The following is a 27,913-nucleotide window of genomic DNA, read 5'->3' as shown; positions in this document are numbered from 1 at the left end:
GGGGGCGCTATAGGATATGAGCCCAGGGCTGGGGGACTTTTGCTGAGGCCTAAGGGCAGTATTGCCTAGGATGTCCCAGTTATATAACCCAGTAACTTTCTTTCCCGCTTAAGCTAGTTTAAACTGAAAGGAAGGAAGGACACTAAACTAAAACTAAAAAAAGAAATGTCTCAAATCATACAATTAGGTACAAAATATAATAGAAAATAAGATCATATTCATGATAGAACCTTAAATAAAATGCTCAAGAATTTAATAGACTTTTGGAATAAATAGATACATGTATAAAATATATGTAAAGAAGCCATTATTTAAATACATGATAGAAAAGCAGAAAACTTGATTAAATAGGGGAGATGCAATGTCTTTGGATTAAAAGATTTAATATTATAAAAATAGCAGTTCATTTTTATTTTATTTTATTTTATTGTTAAACTTTACATAATTGTATTAGTTTTGCCAAATATCAAAATGAATCTGCCACAGGTATACATATGTTCCCCATCCTGAACCCTCCTCCCTCCTCCCTCCCCATACCCTCCCTCTGGGTCGTCCCAGTGCACTAGCCCCAAGCATCCAGTATCGTGCATCGAACCTGGACTGGCATCTCGTTTCATACATGATATTTTACATGTTTCAATGCCATTCTCCCAAATCTTCCCACCCTCTCCCTCTCCCACCGAGTCCATAAGACTGTTCTATATATCAGTGTCTCTTTTGCTATCTTGTACACAGGGTTATTGTTACCATCTTTCTAAATTCCATATATATGCGTTAGTATAGTGTATTGGTGTTTTTCCTTCTGGCTTACTTCACTCTGTGTAATAGGCTCCAGTTTCATCCACCTCATTAGAACTGATTCAAATGTATTCTTTTTAATGGCTGAGTAATACTCCATTGTGTATATGTATCATAGCTTTCTTATCCATTCATCTGCTGATGGACATCTAGGTTGCTTCCATGTCCTGGCTATTATAAACAGTGCTGCGATGAACATTGGGGTACACGTGTCTCTTTCCCTTCTGGTTTCCTCAGTGTGTGTGCCCAGCAGTGGGAAAAGAAATGAGGACAATCTCAGAGACCTCCAGGACAATATTAAACACTACAACATTCGAATCATAGAGGTTCCAGAAGAAGAAGACAAAAAGAAAGACCATGAGAAAATACTTGAGGAGATAATAGTTGAAAACTTCCCTAAAATGGGGAAGGAAATAATCACCCAAGTCCAAGAAACCCAGAGAGTCCCAAACAGGATAAACCCAAGGTGAAACACCCCAAGACACATATTAATCAAATTAACAAAGATCAAACACAAAGAACAAATATTAAAAGCAGCAAGGGAAAAACAACAAATAACACACAAGGGAATTCCCATAAGGATAACAGCTGACCTTTCAATAGAAACTCTTCAAGCCAGGAGGGAATGGCAAGACATACTTAAAATGATGAAAGAAAATAATCTACAGCCCAGATTATTGTACCCAGCAAGGATTTCATTCAAGTATGAAGGAGAAATCAAAAGCTTTTCAGACAAGCAAAAGCTATGAGAATTCTGCACCACCAAACCAGCTCTCCAACAAATACTAAAGGATATTCTCTAGACAGGAAACACAAAAAGGGTGTATAAACTCGAACCCAAAACAATAAAGTAAATGGCAACGGGATCATACTTATCAGTAATTACCTTAAACGTAAATGGGTTGAATGCCCCAACCAAAAGACAGACTGGCTGAATGGATACAAAAACAAGACCCCTACATATGTTGTCTACAGGAGACCCACCTCAAAACAGGGGACACATACAGACTGAAAGTGAAGGGCTGGAAAAAGATTTTCCATGCAAATAGGGACCAAAAGAAAGCAGGAGTAGCAATACTCATATCATTTAAAATAAACTTTAAAACAAAGGCTGTGAAAAGAGACAAAGAAAGACACTACCTAATGATCAAAGGATCAATCCAAGAAGAAGATATAACAATTATAAATATATATGCACCCAACACGGGAGCACCACAGTATGTAAGACAAATGCTAACAAGTATGAAAGGAGAAATTAACAATAACACAATAATAGTGAGAGACTTTAATACCCCATTCACACCTATGGATAGATCAACTAAACAGAAAAGTAACAAGGAAACACAAACTTTAAACGATACAATAGACCATTTAGACCTAATTGATATCTATAGGACATTTCATCCCAAAACAATGAATTTCACCTTTTTCTCAGGCACACATGGAACCTTCTCCAGGATAGATCACATCCTGGGCCATAAATCTAGCCTTGGTAAATTCAAAAAAATAGAAATCATTCCAAGCATCTTTTCTGACCACAATGCAGTAAGATTATATCTCAATTACAGGAGAAAAACTATTAAAAATTCCAACATATGGAGGCTGAGCAACACGCTGCTGAATAACCAACAAATCACAGAAGAAATCAAAAAAGAAATCAAAATTTGCATAGAAACGAATGAAAATGAAAACACAACAACCCAAAACCTGTGGGACACAGTAAAAGCAGTCCTAAGGGGAAAGTTCATAGCAATACAGGCACACCTCAAGAAACAAGAAAAAAGTCAAATAAATAACCTAACTCTACACCTAAAGCAACTAGAAAAGGAAGAAATGAAGAACCCCAGGGTTAGTAGAAGGAAAGAAATCTTAAAAATTAGGGCAGAAATAAATGCAAAAGAAACAAAAGAGACCATAGCAAAAATCAACAAAACCAAAAGCTTGTTCTTTGAAAGGATAAATAAAATGGACAAACCATTAGCCAGACTCATCAAGAAACAAAGGGAGAAAAATCAAATCAATAAAATTAGAAATGAAACTGGAGAGATCACAACAGACAACACAGAAATACAAAGGATCATAAGAGACTACTATCAACAATTATATGCCAATAAAAATACCAGTTCATTTTATAAAGATACCAGTTCATTTCAAATTAATTAATGCATTTAAAGAAATTCTAATTTTAATAAAAACTGTTGTCTTTCCAACACCATTCCATGCCAGATCTGTGGTTGCCCCTAATTAATACAAGCAAATAATTTTAATCCTGTCCTTCTTAGTTGTGAATGGTTAAAAAAGAATTGGTGACAGGACACACAAAAAACAGTTTGTTAGTGGCTTCCAGTCTTCTGCTACATGTGAGTGAGGATACAATGCAGCCATCCTACACTATGAGGAGACCTAGCTATGCGGTGAAGTTGAGATAGTGGACAGCAGAGCTGGAAAATTGGAGATGGAAATACGTGGGTTATTAATGACATTGATAAGCCATTGTTTCAAGCAACACTCATATTTGATCTACTTTTGGATTCAGCTGAAAGCCAGTCAATTTCATTTTTGTTTAAGCCTCTTTGAGTTGACTTTTAGTCTTTTTGTGGCTTAGCACTTTTTAGCTAATACACTAATCATCTCCCAGCAATGTTTCTTAGAGAAACAGCAGAGTGTTTTAAAACGTATTTAGAAGAATAAAAAAAAAAAAAGTATTTAGAAGAATAGAGAATTTAAAATAGTACCGTAATTTTAGCATTATAGTTCAAATATAGGCCAAGGAGGTCAATGAAATAGAACAGAAAGTTCAGATTTATGTAATTTATGATTTATGTAATTACTGTTATGATCAAGATGGATTGTTTAGTAAACAATGTTGAGACCATTTAGAAACATAAGTTTTCCTCCCTCCTACCAAATAAACCCTGTCCAGATTAAGAGTTCAGTGTCAAAGTGAAACTGTTACAGAACAGGAAGAAAATATAGATATCAAATCTTGGAGTTAGTGAGGGCTTTATAGATAAAGTTGAATAAAATGTGAAGGAAATGCAGAATGATTTTGAAGTATTTAAAAGTTTATATGCTAAGGGACAGCATAAACAAAATTTATGGTCAAAAGGTAAATTGTCAATATAGTTGCATTATATAGGTTGTAAGTATATATAATAAATATTTGCATAAAACACAGCACCCCCAAATACAAATAGAAAAAAATAGCCAGGTAGTTCACAAAAAAGAAAAGGCATTGATTAGCAAATAAATGCAAAATGTTTCATATCCCTAGTAAACAAATTTAAAGTTTTTTCAACCATCAAATTGGCAAAGATTAAATAGAATACCAGCACAATGTTGTGAATATTCTAAGTGCCACTGAATTGTTCACTTTAAAATTATTGCTGCTGCTAAGTCACTTCAGTCGTGTTTGACTCTGTACAACCCCATAGACAGCAGCCCACCAGGCTCCCCAATCCCTGGGATTCTCCAGGCAAGAACACTGGAGTTGGGTTGCCATTTCCTTCTCCAATGCATGAAAGTGAAAAGTGAAAGTGAAGTCGCTCAGTCGTGTCCAACTCTTAGCGACCCCATGGACTGCAGCCTTCCAGGCTCCTCCATCCATGGGATTTTCCAGGCAAGAGTAAAATGATTGACTTTTTGTGAAATTCAACACAATTTTGAAAGAGGGGAGAAAAAAAGAATGATAATATCTAGTATGGGAAGTATGTGGAGATATAGCCTTTCTCAGCCACTACAGTTTGCTTTGGTATAAATATTTCTGGAAGATAAATTAGAAGTATGTACCAAAAAAGACCTTGAAAGTGATCATACCTTTTCCTTTCAGTCTGTAATTCCACTTATAGGAATATACACCTAGGAAATAATTACATGTGCTTGGATTTATGTATAAGCAAGTTATTTTTAATGGGGAAAATTCCAATTGTAGTGTTCAATCATAGAGGATTACATTATAGTATCTGTATAATGAAATATTGTTCACTCACTAAAAGTCATATAACCAAATAATATTTTTGAGATACTACACCATGGGAAAAGGAAGACGAAGGGGCTATTTAAATTTCAAAGTATTGCTCTTTAATCCATAGGGAACCATCTTAAAGTCAGCCTTTGTTTCTAATTTCCAAAAGCGCCTCTTTGTCTTAGGAGAAAAACGCAGCAGTCTGAGTGAATAGTTTTACTCTAAGCCAGAAAGTAGGCGAGCACTTGATCTAATGTAGGTGCTCTTCCCATCTGAAGGAAGGAGGAAGGAAGGAAGCCTTTCAGGTCGCGCTGGGTACAGAGAGGAGCAGGGGTTCAGATGGGAGAGTCTATTGCCTTCTTGTTAAAAACCTGGAAGCAGGACGTGGAGTATCAGGAGCAAGGAATGGTACTGGACTTCCCTGATGCAGCCCAAATCCTGGGAATGCAGGGCTGGAGGGAGATGTTTGGGTGGCAGGCTTGAGACGTGCCTTGGGGGGCCCACAACCTGAGCACACGAGGCTGGGCGGGGCTGCCTACAGAAAAGCTGAGGGAATAAGTAACTTGCTAGAGAACCGAGGAAGGATGAGAAAGCCAAAGACCAGAAACAGCAGGCAGGGTCCAAGGCCTACATGTGCCCGCCTAGTCCTGCAACCAACTGCTTCCCAGCAAGCAGTACTGCCTGGTGAGCCAGAGGGTCAAGGGGCATCTCAGTGGAGGCTGGTGAGGGCCCACAGGGCCGCCCTTGGACCAGAGGCTCTCCACCTCGGTCACCAGCACAGGACACACACTGCCTTGCCGTCAGGTGCCATCTTGGGGGAGAAAGGAATGGGAAGGGAGCTTTTTGGAAGAGAGAAACACAGTTCCAGTAGAGTTTGAGCCTTAAAATGATAGCATGTTTACCCAAAACACAGTCTTTAAAATATTTTGAAAATATTTAAATGCCTCTTTTTAAAATGCCACTTACTTTAAAAAGTAACATTTTCCATTCACCATTACTAGAGATGGGAGCTATAGAGCAAGAAACAGTCTGGCACAGAAACTCAATAAAGTTAAATATTTTTAGTTTGTATGTTTTGATCTGATTGAAATAATAGTTTAAAATGTTTAAGGAAACTGGAAGGTGTTCATTATATTTAAAAAACAAGTGGTAGGGTACAATGGGATTTTAATTTTCTTAAATTGTATTTCCTATTATGTACATAAACATGTAAACATCAAAAAACCTGGAAATATGTACCTCAAAATATTAACAGTATTTCTGGGTATAGAATTATTTTATGGTAATTTTCATATTTTTAAGATGAACTTTTTTCTCTTAAAATCAGGAAGAAATTGTTTAACAAAACAAAGTGTAGAGCCTTGTTGTTCACAAGTGTGCTCCATGGACAGCAGCGTCCGCATCTCCTGGGAACATGTTAGAAGTACAGATTCTCAGGCTCCACTCTGACTTCCTGAATCAGCATCTTCACTTTAACCTGTTCCTTAGCCAGTATTTCCTATACAAGCAATGCCAGCCCCTTTCTTAACAGTTACTTGCTCAGGTCACAACCTTGGTCATCCATGACTCCTCTGTTTCTTTCTCTTCCCATCTCCTATCCATCACTAAATTCTCTTCTTTCAAAATAGATCCATAATCTTCCCCCCACTTCAGTGATCACATAAGTCCAAACCACCACTTATCTTTTGGGATTATTGCAGAGCTGTTAGACTTGGCTCCTGCTTTTATCTGTGTCCCCAGTATAGTCGGGGTCCCCTGGTGGCTCAGACAGTACAGAATCCACCTGCAATGCGGGAGACCTGGGCTCCATCTCTGGGTTGGGAAGATCCCCTGGAAGAGGGCATGGCAACGCACTCCAGTATTCTTTCCTGGAGAATCCCCATGGACAGAGAAGCCTGCGGGCGACAGTCCATGAGGTCACAACAGTCGGACACAACTGAGCGACTAAGCACAGCACAGCACAGTCAATATAGTCTCCTCTCTGCATAGCAGCCAAAGTGATCCTTACAAGACACAAGTTGGGTCTTGATTCTCCTCTGCTCAAAATGGTTCAATGACTGGTCATCTCACTCAGAATAAGACCCAAAGTCCTTATGGTGTACTTCAAGGTCCCACATAAACTGGTCCCCTCCTCCACTGTACCAACCATCTCTCTGATCTGATGTGTTTCAGTCTCTCTTGTTACCCCCAACTCCAGCCACTCTGGGTTCTCCTTGCTGTTTCTGGGGCATGCCAGACACATGCATTATCACCTTGGGGTCTTTGCCCCTGGTGTTCCTGAGAGGCAGAGTATAGTGATGATGGTTAAGAGAAAGATTTTGGAGTCAGACTCTCTGGGTTCCCAATTCAACCCTTCTATTTACTAGCTGTGTGACTTACACAAGTTACCTTAATTCTCTGAGCCTCAGTTTCCTTCTCTGTAAAATAGGGATCATAATAGTACCTGTATGCAATTGTTAAGAGGATTAAATGAGTTTACCTGTGTAAAGCAGTTAGGATACTGACTGGCACAGGAGAAAATGCTTTATGACTATTAACCATCACTATTCCCACAGGTTTCCAAATGACTCACTCCCTCATTTTATTAGAATCTCTACTTGGATGTGCCCTAGTTGAAGATTTCTCTGAATACATTTCCTTCCGCTCTGTCTCTGTGTCTTAACCGGCTTCATTTTTCTTCTTAAAACCAATCAATATCTGAACATGTTTGTTAATTTGTTTGATATTGATCTCGACCCACTAGAATGTAGGTTCCAAGGAGAGCTGGGAATCATTCTGGCTAATAGTATCTGGCATGTGCAGTTAAAGACACAAGATCTTAAATCTGTCAAATCTTGTTAGTACTTGAATTGAAGATTCTCAAATTTAAATCCAAGAACTAATCTTTGGAGAAATAAGGCAAATTAGCATAAACACACAGAGCATATATAAATCAGTATAGGGAGGCCAGCTATTCTTGTTTGGGAAAGAACATTTTTTCTTAACCCAAAAGTATGTTTTTCCTCTTAGAGTGTCCAACTATTCTTTTTTTAATTAAATGCTTTAGATAGGAGATTATAGTTTACAATTTCCCCTAGTATTCCTGTTTTTATTGCTCTAATTTAAAATATCCTTTCTATCTCTATTTAATTAAAATATTTCTGAAATATAAAATGTTGTCAACTTATGATGCTTCTCAAAATTTTAAAAATATTACTCCTCTGGTGAAATCCAAAAATCTGAGCATGGCTCCAAATAAAAATGTAGATAACATATCCAGTTTTATTGATATCAGGTTTTAACTCCAGCAAAAACCTGGGAAGTTGTGTTGTTAATAAAAAACCCTTGCTGGCACTGTATTCATTATATTTGCCTGTTATTTAAAAAAATAGAGATTTAGAATATTTTTTTTAAATGGAAGAAATCTAGGTTTCAATTACTAGGTCATATTATGAATAAAAGTATCAGAGATATGACTTAGGCATGAAAACAAAAAGCCTTTCCCATAACCTACACTTGGTTTCAGGTTGAAGGACTTGGTTTAAGTTTTAATCTATTGAGGTCTTTGCTGTCCTTTAAAGAAAATAAGGTCCACATTCTCCATTTATCAAATAATGCGCATTTAAGCTTTATTATAACATAATTTTTGTTGTTGTTCAGTCACAAAGTCATGTCTAGCTCTTTGCAACGCCGTGGACTGCAACATGCCAGGCTCCTCTGCCCTCCCCTGTCTCCTGGAGTTTGCGCAAACTCATGTCCATTGAGTCCGTGATGCTATCTAACTGTCTCATTCTCTGCCACCCCCTCTCCTTTTGCCTTCAGTCTTTCCCAGCATCAGGGTCTTTTCCAATGAGTGGGCTCTTTGATTCAGGTGGCCAAAGTATTGGAGCTGTAGAAATAATAGGTATCATTTGCTGAATGCTTATGTATTTGTTAAAACATTAATACAGTTATTATCTCATTTAATTCCAAGTCTAACTCTCTAAAATGGTGGTTATTAAAGTTTAACTGTTGAGGAAACTGAAGAGTAGGGAGGGTGAAGAAACTTTTGAGACAGGCATCACTTGTAGATTGTAGAACTGAAATGCACTCCCAGGGCTGACTCCACCATGAGTCTGAATCATGTACATAATTCCTGAACCTGGCACACAGTCACAATTAGTGCTCAAGGTAAAACAAAACTTTTCTTTCTGTTTGCTTTCTTTCAAGTGTGTTCTTGTTTTGCTTAAAAGGTCAAATTTTCATTTAATAATTATGTGGATTTATACTAATGATAAAAATCAACCTTATATTTTTTAACCTACATTATTGTCTGGAAGGTAGTCTGTAATGATTGACAACTATTATCTCACAGAAAGTCCATTCTAGTGGAGTAATGGCAGCAATTTATGTGTTTTGTAATTAGGGTATTTTCTTTGTATTTGCAAATACAAAAATAATAATACAAAATACAATACAATAAAAATACAGAAGTAATATGTTAGAAAGTAGTTGACATTATGAATTGGGAGAAAATAGAAATATTGTGATTTATGGTTGACTTAATTTGTTTTAAATTATAGAGTAAAATAATTCATTCATTTGATTTTATTTGTACTTTGTTCAAAAATATTTGAAAATCAGAGTTTTAAATAGGCATGATAGGAGGAAGAGCCAAGATGGCAGAGGAGTAGGACGGGGAGAACACTTTCTCCCCCACAAATTCGTCAAAAGAGCATTTAAAAGCCAAGTAAATTCCACAAAACAACTTCTGAAGGCCAGCAGAGGACATCAGGCACCCAGAAAAGCAACCCAAGTCTTCGAAAGGAGGTAGGAAAAAATATAAAAGACAAAAAAAGAGACAAAAGAGGGAGGGACGGAGTTCCGTCTCGGGGAGGGAGTCTTAAAAAGAGAGAAGTTTCCAAACATCAGGAAACCTTCTCACTGCCAAATCTGTGCTGAGCTTTGGAAGCACAGAGGGAACATAACAGGGAGAAAAAATAAATAAACAATTAAAACTCGCAGATTGCGAGCCCTACAGTAACTCCCCCAGCGGAGAAGCAGTGGAGACGCCTGCACACACCATTAGCAAGCCAGGGCTGGGCAGGGAGGCGCGGCGCGGGCTGCATCGCTTAGAGTAAGGACCTGGCCTGAATACCCTGAGCACTATCTGAGCGAAATAATCTGGGCTAGCAAACCAGACTGTGGGATATCTATCAGGCAAAAAGCCAGCACTAACCTAAGACACCGCCAGGCCCACGCACGGAACAAAGGACTGAACAGAGATAGCCGGCTGCAGACCTTCCCCCTCCAGTGACACGCAGCCAGAGCCGGAAGGGGGCAATCGCAGCTCCAGAGAGACATTATCTATAAAAGTGTAAGCAGGCTTCTTTGCTAACTAAAACTTCTTGGGGGTCTGGACGGTCAACATCTCCCTGAGAAGGTGCGCAGGTTGTACGCGGATAACCGAGCGGCGGGGAGGCGATAAGTCGCAGCAATCGCGCTCGCTAAACACCTCATCACCTGAGCTGCTAGGACCTGGGAAGGGCACAAAACGCAGGCCCAACCGAGTCTGTGCCTCTGAGGACTACCCGAGTGCCTGAACCTGAGTGGCTTGGACCTGGGAGGTGCAGGCAGCCCAGGGCCGGCCACGGATGGTTCCCGGCGGAACAACCTAGAGCCTGAGCAGTGTGGGCAGGGAGGCTACACGCACCGTGAGCTGGGGCAGACCCAGTGAGGCTGAGGCACTGCGAGCACACTCCAGTGTTATTTGTTTGCAGCATCCCTCCCTCCCTCCCCACAGTGCGACTGAACAAGTGAGCCTAAAAAGAAAAAAAAAAAAGAAAAGTGTCCTCCACCGTCCCCTTTGTGTCAGGGCGGAAACCAGACACTGAAGAGACCAGCAAACGGAAGAAGCTATAACAGAAGGAACCGCCTTGGAAGCTATAGGCAATAGATTAAAACCCCGTGGTTACTACCGACTACATAGGAAGGGGCCTATAGATCTTGAGAAATAAAAGTCGGACCAAGGAACTAGCCAAAAATGAGCTGAACCCACAATACTCACAACAAAACCAGAGAAAGTCCTCGATATATTTTTACTATTTTTACGATCATTCTTTCTTTCTTTTTTTTTTAAAAATTTTTTAAAAAAATTTTAAGTCCTCTATTATTCCTTTAATTTTCACTTTTATAACCTATTTGCAAAAAAAAAGACCCTATGTTTTTTTCTTCAGCAAACTTCATATATATATATTTTTTATAATTTTTTGACCTTGTTTTTTTTTTTTTTCTTCTTTTCTTTAACATTGTATTTTTGAAATTCCAAACTCTATTCTAGATTTTTAATTTTAGCTTTTTGGTATTTGTTATCAATTTTGTACCTATAGTTTTTTTATAATTTCTGTGACTTTTTTTTTTTTCTCTGTTTCTTTTTCTTCTTTTATATAACATTGTATATCTGAAATTCCAAACTCTACTCTAGATTTTTAATTTATGCTTTTTGGTATTTGATATCAATTTTGTACCTGTATTTTCTTTATAATTTTTGTGACATTGTTTTTTTTGTTTCATTTTTTTTCTCTCTTTCTTTTTCTTTTTTTTTTTTAACATTGTATTTTTGAAATTCCAAACTCTACTCTAGATTTTTAACTTTTGCTTTTTGGTATTAGTTATCAATTTTGTACCTGTATTTTCTTTATAATTTTCACGACCTTGTTTGTTTTTGTTTGTTCGTTTTTTCTCTCTTTCTTTTCCTTCTTCTTTTCTTTAACATCGTATTTTTAAAATTCCAAACTCTACTCTAGATTTTTAATTTTTGCTTTTATGTATTTGTTACCAATTTTGTACCTTTAAGAACCCAATCTTCAGTACCCATTTTTCACTAGGGAACGAGATTACTGGCTTAACTGCTCTCTCTCCCTTTGGACTCTCCTCTTTCTCCACCAGGTCGGCTGTGTCTCCTCCCTAACCCCTCTCTACTCTACCCAACTCTGTGAATTTCTGTGTGTTCCAGACGGTGGAGAACACTTAGGGAACTGATTACTGGCTGGATCTGTCTCCCTCCTTTTCATTCCCCACTTTTATCCTTCTGGCCACCTCTGTCTCCTTCCTCCGTCTTCTCTTCTCTGTATAACTCCGTGAACATCTCTGAGCGGTCCAGTTGTGGAGTGCACATAAGGAAGTGATTATTGGCTAGCCCACTCTCTCCACTATTGATTCCACCTCATCTCATATGGGTCACTTCTAACTCCCTCCTCCCTCTTCTCCATGTAACGCTGTGAACCTCTCTGGGTGACCCTCACAGTAAAGAAACTTTTCATCTTTAACGTAGATGTTTTATCAATGGTGCTGTATAGAAGGAGAAGTTTTGAAACTACTGTAAAAATAAGACCAATAACTGGAAGCAGGAGGCTTAAATCCAAACCTTGACTCCAGGGAACTCCTGACTCCAAGGAACATTAATTGACAGGAGCTCATCAAACGCCTCCATACCGACACTGAAACCAAGCACCACACAAGGGCCAACAAGTTCCAGGGCAAGACATACCAAGCAAATTCTCCAGCAACAAAGGAACACAGCCCTGAGTCTCAAGATACAAGCTGCCCAAAGTCACCCAAAAACCATAGACATCTCATAACTCATTACTGGACACTTCATTGCACTCCAGAGAGAGGAAATACAGCTCCACCCGCCAGAACACCAACACAAGCTTCCCTAACCAGGAAACCTTGACAAGCCACCTGTACAAACCCACACACAGCGAGGAAATGCCACAATAAAGAGAACTCCACAAACTGCCGGAATACAGAAAGGACACCCCAAAATCAGCAATTTAAACAAGATGAAGAGACAGAGGAATACCCAGCAGAAAAAGGAACAGGATAAATGCCCACCAAACCAAACAAAAGAGGAAGAGATAGGGAATCTACCTGATAAAGAATTCTGAATAATGATAGTGAAATTGATCCAAAATCTTGAAATCAAAATGGAATCACAGATAAATAGCCTGGAGACAAGGATTGAGAAGATGCAAGAAAGGTTTAACAAGGACCTAGAAGAAATAAAAAAAGAGTCAATATATAATGAATAATGCAATAAATGAAATTAAAAACACTCTGGAGGCAACAAATAGTAGAACAACAGAGGCAGAAGATAGGATTAGTGAATTAGAAGATAGAATGGCAGAAATAAATGAATCAGAGAGAATAAAAGAAAAATGAATTAAAAGAAATGAGGACAATCTCAGAGACCTCCAGGACAATATTAAATGCTACAACATTCGAATCATAGGGGTCCCAGAAGAAGAAGACAAAAAGAAAGACCATGAGAAAATACTTGAGGAGATAATAGTTGAAAACTTCCCTAAAATGGGGAAGGAAATAATCACCCAAGTCCAAGAAACCCAGAGAGTCCCAAACAGGATAAACCCAAGGCGAAACACCCCAAGACACATATTAATCAAATTAACAAAGATCAAACACAAAGAACAAATATTAAAAGCAGCAAGGGGAAAACAACAAATAACACACAAGGGAATTCCCATAAAGATAACAGCTGATCTTTCAATAGAAACTCTTCAAGCCAGGAGGCAATGGCAAGACATACTTAAAATGATGAAAGAAAATAACCTACAGCCCAGATTATTGTACCCAGCAAGGATCTCATTCAAGTATGAAGGAGAAATCAAAAGCTTTTCAGACAAGCAAAAGCTAAGAGAATTCTGCACCACCAAACCAGCTCTCCAACAAATACTAAAGGATATTCTCTAGACAGGAAACACAAAAATGGTGTATAAATTCAAACCCAAAACAATAAAGTAAATGGCAACGGGATCATACGTATCAGTAATTACCTTAAACGTAAATGGGTTGAATGCCCCAACCAAAAGACAAAGACTGGCTGAATGGATACAAAAACAAGACCCCTACATATGTTGTCTATAAGAGACCCACCTCAAAATAGGGGACACATACAGACTGAAAGTGAAGGGCTGGAAAAAGATTTTCCATGCAAATAGGGACCAAAAGAAAGCAGGAGTAGCAATACTCATATCATTTAAAATAAACTTTAAAACAAAGGCTGTGAAAAGAGACAAAGAAAGACACTACCTAATGATCAAAGGATCAATCCAAGAAGAAGATATAACAATTATAAATATATATGCACCCAACACGGGAGCACCACAGTATGTAAGACAAATGCTAACAAGTATGAAAGGAGAAATTAACAATAACACAATAATAGTGGGAGACTTTAATACCCCATTCACACCTATGGATAGATCAACTAAACAGAAAAGTAACAAGGAAACACAAACTTTAAATGATACAATAGACCATTTAGACCTAATTGATATCTATAGGACATTTCATCCCAAAACAATGAATTTCACCTTTTTCTCAGGCACACATGGAACCTTCTCCAGGATAGATCACATCCTGGGCCATAAATCTAGCCTTGGTAAATTCAAAAAAATAGAAATCATTCCAAGCATCTTTTCTGACCACAATGCAGTAAGATTATATCTCAATTACAGGAGAAAAACTATTAAAAATTCCAACATATGGAGGCTGAGCAACACGCTGCTGAATAACCAACAAATCACAGAAGAAATCAAAAAAGAAATCAAAATTTGCATAGAAACGAATGAAAATGAAAACACAACAACCCAAAACCTGTGGGACACAGTAAAAGCAGTCCTAAGGGGAAAGTTCATAGCAATACAGGCACACCTCAAGAAACAAGAAAAAAGTCAAATAAATAACCTAACTCTACACCTAAAGCAACTAGAAAAGGAAGAAATGAAGAACCCCAGGGTTAGTAGAAGGAAAGAAATCTTAAAAATTAGGGCAGAAATAAATGCAAAAGAAACAAAAGAGACCATAGCAAAAATCAACAAAACCAAAAGCTTGTTCTTTGAAAGGATAAATAAAATGGACAAACCATTAGCCAGACTCATCAAGAAACAAAGGGAGAAAAATCAAATCAATAAAATTAGAAATGAAACTGGAGAGATCACAACAGACAACACAGAAATACAAAGGATCATAAGAGACTACTATCAGCAATTATATGCCAATAAAATGGACAACGTGGAAGAAATGGACAAATTCTTAGAAAAGTACAACTTTCCAAAACTGGACCAGGAAGAAATAGAAAATCTTAACAGACCCATCACAAGCACGGAAATTGAAACTGTAATCAAAAATCTTCCAGCAAACAAAAGCCCAGGTCCAGACGGCTTCACAGCTGAATTCTACCAAAAATTTAGAGAAGAGCTAACACCTATCCTGCTCAAACTCTTCCAGAAAATTGCAGAGGAAGGTAAACTTCCAAACTCATTCTATGAGGCCACCATCACCCTAATACCAAAACCTGACAAAGGTCCCACAAAAAAAGAAAACTACAGGCCAATATCACTGATGAACATAGATGCAAAAATCCTTAACAAAATTCTAGCAATCAGAATCCAACAACACATTAAAAAGATCATACATCATGACCAAGTGGGCTTTATCCCAGGGATGCAAGGATTCTTCAATATCCGCAAATCAATCAATGTAATACACCACATTAACAAATTGAAAAATAAAAACCATATGATTATCTCAAAAGATGCAGAGAAAGCCTTTGACAAAATTCAACATCCATTTATGATAAGAACTCTCCAGAAAGCAGGAATAGAAGGAACATACCTCAACATAATAAAAGCTATATATGACAAACCCACAGCAAACATTATCCTCAATGGTGAAAAATTGAAAGCATTTCCTCTAAAGTCAGGAACAAGACAAGGGTGCCCACTTTCACCATTACTATTCAACATAGTTTTGGAAGTTTTGGCCACAGCAATCAGAGCAGAAAAAGAAATAAAAGGAATCCAAATTGGAAAAGAAGTAAAACTATTTTCAGATGACATGATCCTCTACATAGAAAACCCTAAAGACTCCACCAGAAAATTACTAGAACTAATCAATGATTATAGTAAAGTTGCAGGATATAAAATCAACACACAGAAATCCCTTGCATTCCTATACAGTAATAATGAGAAAACAGAAAGAGAAATTAAGGAAACAATTCCATTCACCATTGCAATGGAAAGAATAAAATACTTAGGAATATATCTACCTAGAGAAACTAAAGACCTATACATAGAAAACTATAAAACACTGGTGAAAGAAATCAAAGAGGACACTAATAGATGGAGAAATATACCATGTTCATGGATTGGAAGAATCAATATAGTGAAAATGAGTATACTACCCAAAGCAATTTATAGATTCTATGCAATCCCTATCAAGCTACCAACGATATTCTTCACAGAGCTAGAACAAATAATTTCACAATTTGTACGGAAATACAAAACCCTCGAATAGCCAAAGCTATCTTGAGAAAGAAGAATGGAACTGGAGTAATCAACCTACCTGACTTCAGGCTCTACTACAAAGCCACAGTCATCAAGACAGTATGGTACTGGCACAAAAACAGAAATATAGATCAATGGAACAAAATAGAAAGCCCAGAGATAAATCCATGCACATATGGACACCTTATCTTTGACAAAGGAGGCAAGAATATACAGTGGATTAAAGACAATCTCTTTAACAAGTGGTGCTGGGAAATCTGGTCAACCACTTGTAAAAGAACGAAACTAGAACACTTTCTAACACCATACACAAAAATAAACTCAAAATGGATTAAAGAGCTAAACGTAAGACCAGAAACTATAAAACTCCTAGAGGAGAACATAGGCAAAACACTCTCTGACATACATCACAGCAGGATCCTCTATGACCCACCTCCCAGAATATTGGAAATAAAAGCAAAAATAAACAAATGGGACCTAATTAACCTTAAAAGCTTCTGCACATCAAAGGAAACTATTAGCAAGGTGAAAAGGCAGCCTTCAGAATGGGAGAAAATAATAGCAAATGAAGCAACTGACAAACAACTAATCTCAAAAATATACAAGCAACTCCTACAGCTCAACTCCAGAAAAATAAATGACCCAATCAAAAAATGGGCCAAAGAACTAAATAGACATTTCTCCAAAGAAGACATACAGATGGCTGACAAACACATGCAAAGATGCTCAACATCACTCATTATCAGAGAAATGCAAATCAAAACCACTATGAGGTACCATTTCACACCAGTCAGAATGGCCGCCATCCAAAAGTCTACAAGCAATAAATGCTGGAGAGGGTGTGGAGAAAAGGGAACCCTCTTACACTGTTGGTGAGAATGCAAACTAGTACAGCCACTATGGAGAACAGTGTGGAGATTCCTTAAAAAAACTGGAAATAGAACTGCCTTATGATCCAGCAATCCCACTGCTGGGCATACACCCTGAGGAAACCAGAAGGGAAAGAGACACGTGTACCCCAATGTTCATTGCAGCACTGTTTATAATAGCCAGGACATGGAAGCAACCTAGATGCCCATCAGCAGATGAATGGACAAGAAAGCTGTAGTACATATACACAATGGAGTATTACTCAGCCATTAAAAAGAATGCATTTGAATCAGTTCTAATGAGGTGGATGAAACTGGAGCCTATTATACAGAGTGAAGTAAGCCAGAAAGAAAAACACCAATACAGTATACTAACGCATATATATGGAATTTAGAAAGATGGTAACAATAACCCTGTGTACGAGACAGCAAAAGAGACACTGATGTATAGAACAGTCTTATGGACTCTGTTGCAGAGGGAGAGGGTGGGAAGATTTGGGAGAATGGCATTGAAACATGCATAATATCATGTATGAAACCAGTTGCCAGTCCAGGTTCGATGCACGATACTGGATGCTTGGGGCTAGTGCACTGGGACGACCCAGAGGGAGGGTATGGGGAGGGAGGAGGGAGGAGGGTTCAGGATGGGGAACACATGTATACCTGTGGCAGATTCATTTTGATATTTGGCAAAACTAATACAAATTGTAAAGTTTAAAAATAAAATTTTAAAATAAATAAATAGGCATGATATATATATATGTGTATATATATATGTATATATGTGTATATATATATGTATATATATGTGTGTATATATATGTATATATATATATGTGTATATATATATATATATATAATCCTCAAGACAGATTATCCTTCACCCCATCAGCATTTTCTTTGGGGAACACTGTATAACAGTGAAAAGACACCCGCAGGGTGTCTGACAATTCAGCTCAATTCTGACACTATCTCCTGGAATAGAATCAGATTCCACAGGTAAAGGACTCAGTCCCTAGTTAGATATGAAAACTGTTTGGGTTAGGAATGAATTATCTTCTTCTTTTATACACCTTTACACCTAATTAAAATGCTATCCATGCAGTAGGTGGTCATTTGACTGTGATGTTACTTAAAGTATAAATATTCAGTCAGTATCACTAGTGAAAACTCTAAAAGCTATTTTAGGTTTTTTTTGCTTTCTGATAATGAATATTCAAGTGGAAGCAGGAGAAGAGAACCACATGCATTTGCTTATTTTGGGGACCTCAAACTAAATCAGACTAGAGACCTCAAAACTCAAAAGTGGCTAAGCTGTATAACTCTCTTGTTTTTAATTAAATTTTCAGGGGCAGGTTTTTATTTTCAAAAATAGTATGTGCATCACTCTACAAGTTGGCGTTTCTCTGCTGTTAGCTTTCTTAGTTCCTTTGGAATGTTGCTATTGTCAGTTCCTTCAGTGCTTCTAACATACATCTTCTTTGACATTTAGTCATCTTTTGTGTGGTTCATAGATTTTATTTCTTGAGTAAGTGTTAGGAATAGGTTTAGCTGTATGTTACAGAAAACCCAAGTAATACTGGCTGAAAGAAAACACAGATTTGTTTTTCTCTTACATAAGAGATGTCCTGAGGATACAGTTAAGGCTCACGTGGCAGTTCTCTAGTCACAAGGACCCAGACTTCATGCTCTGTGTCTCCTCATAGTTGCAGGGTGGCTTCCACAGCTCCAGCTTTAGCATCCACAGTCCAGGCAGCAAGACGAAAGAAGAGAGGTATCTGCTTCCTGCCTGACTGGGTCATCTGCCTTTAAAGCGATTTCTTAGGAGCTCCATTCAGTGACTTGTGCTTCATTAGTCACAGGAAAGGGTGGTAAATAAATGCTTTTAGCTGGGCATATTGCCATGTCAAGTAAAACTAGGGTTCTCTTACTGCAGAAAAGGGGCTGAATGTGTATATATGGGCCATCTAGAGACTTCTGCCATAACTTAATTCCCAAGGGAGCAGAGTCTGCAATCCAGGCTTGGGTGTGGACCATTTATCTGGGAGGTGATCCCAGGAAGCAGAATAATAGAGAAGGGAGAGTGAAATAGGAAAGCAAGAAAAGTCAGTGAAGGGTTGCTGTAGAGTTGGGCTCTGTTACCATAGGGCCAGGGGCACTGTGTCTCTGAGGACCCTCTGAAGAACCATGAAGAATGCATCTCCAGGACAGTTTCCCTCTCCCCATTCCCTAGGCTGGGGAGAAGCTGGGAGACTTCTCTACCGACTGTCCCATTGGTTTTCTCCAGGGGGACTAAAAACTCCCTTGCCTTTACTGATAAAAGTGATGAACGGTGTTCACAAAGACCCAGCCACTTTTTCCGTGGGGAGTGTGTTAGTTTTCTATCCTTATGTAACAAATTACTACAAAATTAATAGCTTAAAATAACACTCATTCATTAATTACTACAAAGTTAATTAATTACTGACTCATTAGAAAAGACCCTGATGCTGGGAAAGATTGAAGGCAGGAGGAGTGGGGATGCTAGAGGATGAGATGGTTGGATGGCATCACTAACTAGATGGACACGAGTTTGAGCAAGCTCTAGATATTGGTGATGGACAGGGAAGCCTGGCATGCTGCAGTCCATGGGGTCGCAAAGAGTTGGACGTGACTAAGCAACTGAACTGAACTGACTGACAAAATTAATAAAACCCATTTATTCATTGAGTGTTGCAGTCAGATGTTTGACATGGTGTTGGACTGCACCCCACAGGCCTTCAAGTCATGTCCTTGCCCAGCCTCAAGAGTAAAGAAAGAGCCCAGAATCAGCAACAGAGACATCAGTGGTCTAATGGATGGGGGGAGCTTACATGTCTGAAGCAAGGTCCTAGAGCAATACCCCACCCTGTGTAGCAGATGGTGGGCAGGATGTCAGGTGAGGGGATTGGGGAAGGAGGAGGGAATTGACATCATCAGGCTGGCTCATCAGTTACCAGGGAAACCAGAGGAACACATCCCCTCACCACTCCTTTGATAAGCTATCATAGGGAAGTTCTCATCTACAGATTAGAACAATCATAGCTGGGGCTGGGACAAGTGTGTAGGCACTAACTGACTAGGCTCTATGGTTAAGAACGTAGGTCAGTCATGTGAGTAGGATGTAGGTGGAGCAGGGACTGGTCAAGTAGGAGATGTGCAGAGAACAAGAGAACAGCCATCTTGGGTGGCCTGATCATACACATTGCATTGCTGGATTCTCTGACTGGGGCAAAACAAAGCTGAAAACAAGATGTTGAATGGGCTGAGTTCTCATCTGAAGGCACTGGTGAAAAACCCACCTCCAAGCATTTTTGAGTTGTTGGCAGAATTCAGTTTTCTGTGGTTGTAGGACTGAGGTTTCTGCTTCTGTGTGTGTCTATGTTAGTCACTCAGTCGTGTCCAACTCTGTGACCCCATGGACTGTAGACTGTCAGGCTCCTCTGTCCATGGAATTCTCCAGGCAAGAATACTGAAGTGAGTTGCTATTCCCTTCTCCAAGGGATCTTCCAACCCAGGGATTGAACCCTGGTCTCCTGCACTGTAGACAGATTCTGCTTTGTAGACTATCTGGGCCACCAGGGAAGCCCAGGTTTCTGCCTACATGCTGGCTATTTTCTGGGGTTAACTCTCAACTCTCAGGAGCCTTGTGGCTCTCTCTGTCTTTAAGCCAGCAACTATGCATTGAATCCTTTTTTGTGCTTCAAATCTGATGTCCTCTTCTGCCATTTACAGAGAACAATTTAGTGGTTTTTAGTATATTTACAATATTGTACAACCATTATCTTTTTGTAGAATATTTTCATCACCCCATTAAGAATCCTTATATCCATTATATAAGTCACTCCCCCTTCTCTTGTACCCTCAATTTCTGACAGCTGCTAACCTACTTTCTGTCTCTATGGATTTGCCTGTTCATATAAATGATATCTTACAATATGTGGTCCTTTGTGACTGACTTATTTTACTTAGCATAATGTTTTCCAAGACTTATCCACATTGTGGCATGTATGAATACTTCATTCTTTTTTGTGACTGAATAATATTCCATCATATGAATACACCACATCTTGTTTACCCATTCATCACTTCTCGGACATTTAGATTGTTCTCACTTCTTGGCTATTATGAATAATGTTGTTATGAACATTCATGACATAGTTTCATGTGGACATGTTTTTAGTTCTCTTAAAATTCCTGGGTCCTTTGGTAACTCTATGTTGAACTTTTTGAAGAGTAGCCAAACTGGTTCCCAAAGTGACTGTACCATTTTACAAAGCAGTATATGAGAGTTTTCTCCACAACCTCACTAATGCTTATTCCAGTCTTTTTAATTTCGGCACCCTAGTGAGCATGTGGTGATATCTCATTTGGTTTTGATTTGCTTTTCCCCAGTGATTAATGATGTTGAACATTTTTCATATGTTTATTAGCTATTTGTATATACTCTTAGGAGAAATTTCTGTCCAAATCTCTTGACTGTCTTTAAAACGTTTAGGTTATTTGTCTTTTTAATTGTTGAGTTGTAAGAGTTCTTTCTTTCTTTTTTTTTTTTACATCCTGCATACTAGACCCCTATCAGATATAGAATTTGCAAATATTTTCTCCCCTTCTATGGATTCCTTTTCTTGATGGTGTCTTTGTAGCACACTGTTCTTTTATTTTGATGATGTTCATGTTTCTTTTGCTGCTCATGCTCTTGTTGTCACATATTAGAAATCTTGCTTAAGCTAAAGTCATGAAAATTTATACCTATTATTTTCTAAGCATTTATATGTTGAGCTCTTATATTTAGGTCTTTGATTCACTTTGAGTTAATTTTTACATATGGTATATGGTTAGGGATCCCACTTTATCCTTTTGCACTTAGGTATCCAGTTTTCCCAGCAACATTTGTTAAAGAGACTATTCTTTCCCCACTGAATAATCTTGATACCCTTGTAGAAAATCAATTCACTATGGGTGCATAGACACATTTCTGAACCCTCAGTTCTAGTCTGTTGGTCCATAACTTGTTCATATGCCAGGACCACACAGTTTTGATTACTGGTTATAGTAGTTTTGAAATTGGAAACTGTGAGACCTCCAACTTTAGTCTTCTTTTTGAAGATGTTTTTGGCTATTTGTAGTTCCTTGCAATTCTATATGAATTTTAAGACCAGGTTGTCCATTTCTGCAAAAAAATGAAGTTGAAATTTTAATGCAGATTTTACCGAAACTGTAGATCAATTTGGGAGTATTGACATCTTAACAATATTAAGTCTTGGAATTAATAACCATGGGATTTATTTTCATTTATTTAGGTCTTCTTTAATTTCTTTCAACAATGTTTTATAGTTTTTAGTGCATAGTGTTGCACTTCTTTTGTTAAATTTATCCCTAAGTATTTTATTCCTTTTGATTCTATTGTTAATAGGATTGTTTTCTTAATTTTATTTTCAGATTTTTTCATTGCCAAATATACAGAAATACAATTGGTTTTTGGATTTGATCTTGTATTGTGCAGCCTTGCTGAACCCATTATTGGTTCTGATAGTTTTTCAGTGGATTTCTTAGGATTGTCTGTCTACAGAATCATGTCATCTGCACATAGAGATAGTTTTCCTTCTTACTTTCCAATCTGAAAGTGAAAGTGACTGTCGCTCAGTCGTGTCTGACTCTTTGCGACCTCGTGGACTATATAGTCCATGAAATTCTCTGGGCCAGAATACTGGAGTGGGTAGCCTTTCCTTTCTCCAGAGAATCTTCCCAACCCAGGGATCGAATCCAGGTCACACATATTGCAGGTGGATTCTTTACCAGCTGAGCTACAAGGAAAGCCCAAGAATACTGGAGTGAGTAGCCTATCCCTTCTCCAGCGGATCATCCTGACCCAGGAATTGAACTGGGGTCTCCCGCATTGCAGGCAGATTCTTCACCAACTGAGCTATCAATCTGGGTGTCTTATATTTATGTTTCTTGCCTAATTGCCCTGACTAGAACCTGCAGTACAAGGTTGAGTAGAAGTAGTAGTGAGGGCAGATATCTCGTCTTAATCTTAGGGGGAAATCTTTCACCATTAAGAATAATGTTAGCTATGGGTTTGATATAAACGTCTTTCAGAAGGTCGAAAAGACTCCTTTTTATTCCTATTTTGTTGAGTGGCTTTTAATCATGAAAGGGTGCTAGATTTTGTCCACCCATTTTTCTGTGTCTGTTGAATTGGTCAGGTGTTTTGATTTTCCTTCTTTCTATTGATATAATGTATTGCATTGATTTTAGAAGTTGTACGTGTATATAATGGAATATTACCAGACCTTAAAAAGGAATGCAGTTGACTCAGTTCTAATGAGGTGGATGAACCTAGATACAGAGTGAAGTAAGTAAGAAAGAGAAAAGCAAATATCATATATTAATGCATGTATACAGCATCTAGAGAGATGGAAGTGCAGAGCAGTGCAGCAGCTGATGCCCTTTATCTGCAGGGCAGCAGTGGAGATGCAGATGTAGAGAACAGACTTGTGGGCACCAGAGGGAAAGAAGAGGAATGAACTGAGAAAGAAGCACTGAAACATATACATCACCATATGTAAAATTAGGTAGCCAGTGGAAATCTACTGTATGACACAGGGCACTCAAACCCAGTGCTCTGGAGAACCTAGAGGAGTGGGAAGGGGTGGGGGGTGGGATAGAGGTTCAAGAGGGAGGGGACATATGTATACCTATGGCTAATTCATGTTGGTGTATGGCAGAAACCAACACAATATTGTAAAGCAATTATCCTCCAATTAAAAATAAATAAAAAATACATTGAACCTAGGGTACTCTGTTTTGTCTTTTTAAATCAGTTCTAATGAGATGGATGAAACTGGAACCTATTATACAGAGTGAAGTAAGCCAGAAAGAAAAACACCAATACAGTATACTAACGCATATATATGGAATTTAGAAAGATGGTAACAATAACCCTGTGTACGAGACAGCAAAAGAGACACTGATGTATAGATCAGTCTTATGGACTCTGTGGGAGAGGGAGAGGGTGGGGAGACTTGGGAGAATGGCATTGAAACATGTAAAATATCATATATGAAACGAGTCGCCAGTCCAGGTTTGATGCACGATACTGGATGCTTGGGGCTGGTGCACTGGGATGACCCAGAGGGAGGGTATGGGGAGGAAGGAGGGAGGAGGGTTCAGGATGGGGAACACAGGTATACCTGTAGCGGATTCATTTCGATATTTGGCAAAACTAATACAATATTGTAAAGTTTAAAAATAAAATAAAATTTAAAAAAAATTAATTTATTTTTTAATTGAAGGATAATCGCTTTACAGAATTGTGTTGGTTTCTGCCAAACATCAACATGAATCAGCTTAGAGTACTCTTGCAATGCTTTTTCCTTAAAAAAAAAAAAAAAGTGATTTGTTTTATGAATTTCCTTATAAGTCTGAAATTTTTTTCATTTGCATTATAGATTATATCTTTCCTGGATATAGGGTTCTTGGAATACAGTCCTTTTTTCTTTAAAACCTACATACATCTCTCAGGTTCCTGAGTGGCTTATGAAAGATCCAGTGGCAGTGTATTTATTTTTACCTTTGTGGGTAGTCTTTTCTCGCTCTCTTTATGACTTGATTATTACTCTTAAACTACAAAAACTTCATCATAATTTGTCAGTTATGTGTCTTCCCCTGCCCCAATTATAAATACCTGGCATTTGGTGAACTCCTTTGATCTGAAAATTCAATCGTTTCTTCAGCACAGAAGTTTTTCTATTTGATCATTGCTTCTGTTCTTTTTGCTTTTTCTGAATATTTGCATATTAGGCTTTCTGCATGTGTCTTGAATGCCTCATATTTTTACCAGTAATTTATATTTCTTTGTATTTTTTGCTTTATTATATAATAGTTCCTTTACTTCATTTTCCAGTTTACTAGTTTAGTTTTCATCACTAGCCATTTTTCTTCCTCTACTGGAATTTTAACCCCAGCTTTCATGTTTTTTTAAGCCCCTCCAAAATTTTTTATAGTTATTCTCTTTGGGTAGCCTCTTAAACATTCTTCTTACGCTGTTATTGTTTTTTGCATTGACCTTGGCCTTGGTAGAAGGTGCGTGTTCTGTCCATTCTGGTTTCCCTAGTTTGAGCTGTTATGTAGTCTATCAGATGTCTATGAAGTTTCTTTGCTTCTTTAGGTCAAAGGAGTGTGTTCTTCCTAACAGCTCCTGAGGTGTGGTGAAGTCTGTCGGGGCACAGTGGATATTGTCAATAACCCACAGGAACTGAGCTCAAAAACTGAAACACATCGGGGTGTAAAGAGGCTATTTTAGTCAAAGGCAAGATGAAGAACCAGGAGGAACTAGTCAGAATTGAAGAGGTAACGCTAAAGAGAAGCATATAGGCCATGTGAGGGGCAGAAACCTCCATTCTTGACAGGGAGGACTGCTGTTCGTTCTTGTCCTTGCTGCTGCTGCTGCTAAGTTGCTTCAGTCGTGTCCGACTCTATGCGACCCGATAGACGGCAGCCCGCCAGGCTCCCCCGTCCCTGGGATTCTCCAGGCAAGAACACTGGAGTGGGTTGCCATTTCCTTCTCCCATGCGTTAAAGTGAAAAGTGAAAGTGAAGTCGCTCAGTCGTGTCCGACTCTTCGAGACCCCATAGACTGCAGCCTACCAGGCTCCTCCGTCCGTGGGATTTTCCAGGCAAGAGTACCGGAGTGGGGTGCCATCGCCTTCTCCGAAATAATTATGAGTAATGTACTAATCAAGCAAATTCCCTTTTAGAAGATAATTTTCTAGATATTTACGGTCATATTCTCTTTAACTAATTTATGTATTTACTGTTCTAATTTACTTCTGTTCTTGTTCAAGTATCACATGGTAGCAGCAGTTTGTTGAAGTTTACCTGGGACTGATGCATACTATTGGGAAAGAATAAAGCTGTTGTATTGTTTTAATGTAAGCTTACCTTTCATTTTTTTTAAAAAAGTATTTATTTGGCTGTGCTAGGTCTTACTTAGTTGCAGCATGTGGAATCTCATTCCCTGACCCAGGGACAAACCTGGGCGCCCTGCACTAGGAGCTCTGAGTCTTAGCCACTGGACCATCAGGGAAGTCCCAGATATAAGCTTACCTTTTGATGGGACATGCAAACCCTGCCCCCCACCATACCTCTCTTACACCTGACACTTCCCACATCTTTGTCAAATCCCCTCTCCTTGAACACATTTGGCTTTTAAGTTTGGGACCTTGGCCTCAAGATGTCATTGCAATCGATTTGCTTGCAAATATTTTTCATAAACATTTATGATGGATAATGTTGTGAACTAGAGGCACATGTCATGAATTGCAGTTTAGATCTGTTATTTACCATCATTGCTGGCTATGCTTAGAGAGTGACTTTGAATTGTTTTCCTACCTAATTAAAAAGTTTTTTTTCCCCAAGACTTGTGATGTTTATAAAATGTTTATATCCCAAACATATTATTATATGTTTTCATCTAATTAAGTTGTCTGTCACTTTGCTAAAGGTATAGTTAGTAAATTCTTCCTTTATTCTGTCTGGCTCAAAATGAACATACTAAACGGCACTTTGAAAACAGGACAGTTTATCCTCTGTGCTTTGACAGACCTCAGACTCGTAGTTTTCACGAATGATATCCTTTATTTATACCTGCTGCCTATTAGCATTATATAAATTCTCCATAGTATTGGTGTGTCTTTGTTTCCTGAAACAGGTGTACCAATCCATTTACTTTAGTTCAATTGAATCCTCTTGTGATCTTTTCCACAATTGTAGAGTAAGTAAAATTCACTTACTCTGAAATGTAATTTGGAAATGCAAACTAAATGTTCCCCTGTAGGGGGTGCAATCTGTTTTAAACTCTTAGTATCTGTAATGAGAGCTATGCACTATAGAGGGAACATTCAGAGGCTTCCTCCATATTAACACAGGTTATTCAAATGATTTGAAAATCTTGTATGTTTGATAGCCAGTGTTTTCCTCAAGTTATAAAATCTGCATAATGTTAGAGTAAATGCAATAAACTTACTTTTTATTATGGTTTTGGGCATTGCATTAATCAGGGTGCTCCAGAGAAGCAGAATCTATAGTATGTGTATGTGGTATACTAATATATGTATATACGCACAATGCACACAGCATTCATGGGCATCCATATGTGTGTGTATATATGGAAAAAGAGAAAGAGGGTTATTATTGTAGCAGCTAGCAGATCTGAAATCTGTAGGGTAGGCAGGCTGACTGGCAATTCAGGTAAAATAGTTAAGTCACAGGCTGGAGGCAGAATTCCTTCTCTCAGAAACTTTAGTCTTGGTTCCTAACGTCTTCAACTGATTGAATGTGGTTCACCCACATTATGGAGAATAATCTGCTTTACTTAAAGTTAACTGATTATAAATATGAATCAAATCTTAAAAATCTTTACAGCAACGTCTAGTCAAGTGTTTAACCAAACAACTGAGCACCATAGTCTAGCCATGTTGACACATAAAATTAATTATCAGTAGCATCTTGCATACATTTTTGTCAGTGTAGGTATGAATCACAAAGATAATAGTAGCTGGATTTTTGGAGTAGCTTGGACTCAAAATTTAGTACAACTCTGTAGTAATAAAGGTTCAAATGTATATTTTAGTACTCCAAAGTTGAGTGGGTGGAACATAAAACATACAAGTCATGCCATCCTTCTTTTTTTAAAAATTTTATTTTCTATTGGAGTTTAATTGATTTACAATATTGTGTTAGTTTCAGGTATACAACAAAATGATTCAGTTATACACATATCTACATCCATTCCCTTTTTCAGATTCTTTTCCCAAATACATTATTATAGAAGATTGAATAAAGTTCCCTGTGCTGTACAATATATCCTTGTTGATTATAAACTATCCTTCTTTTCAGTTTGGACTTTTTCCATAATATTTTTTGAGGTAATCT

General features: G+C 38.1%; 1 protein-coding gene across 18 annotated transcripts in view; it reads left to right on the top strand.

Annotated features, from left to right (window-relative positions):
- ACYP2 (acylphosphatase 2) overlaps positions 1-27,913 on the top strand; it is a 190,906-nt gene that overhangs the window by 58,666 nt on the left and 104,327 nt on the right. Inside the window, exons 5-6 of one of the 18 annotated variants that reach the window (XM_086326902.1) lie at positions 9,365-9,550; positions 18,671-23,772. The exons of 14 other annotated variants lie outside the window; for them this stretch is intronic. In XM_086326902.1, coding sequence (XP_086183028.1) covers positions 9,365-9,550; positions 18,671-18,770 — 286 coding nt within the window. In that variant the 3' untranslated portion in view covers positions 18,771-23,772. 3 more of the 18 variants (XM_086326900.1, XM_086326898.1, XM_086326899.1) reach the window with 3 other exon arrangements.

The sequence above is a fragment of the Bos grunniens genome, chromosome 11 (assembly GCF_055505025.1).
Source record: "Bos grunniens cultivar Pamir isolate PY7600 chromosome 11, Bosgru_T2T1.0, whole genome shotgun sequence".
NCBI lineage: Eukaryota > Metazoa > Chordata > Mammalia > Artiodactyla > Bovidae > Bos > Bos grunniens.
This window is presented reverse-complemented; position numbering and strand designations above follow the sequence as displayed.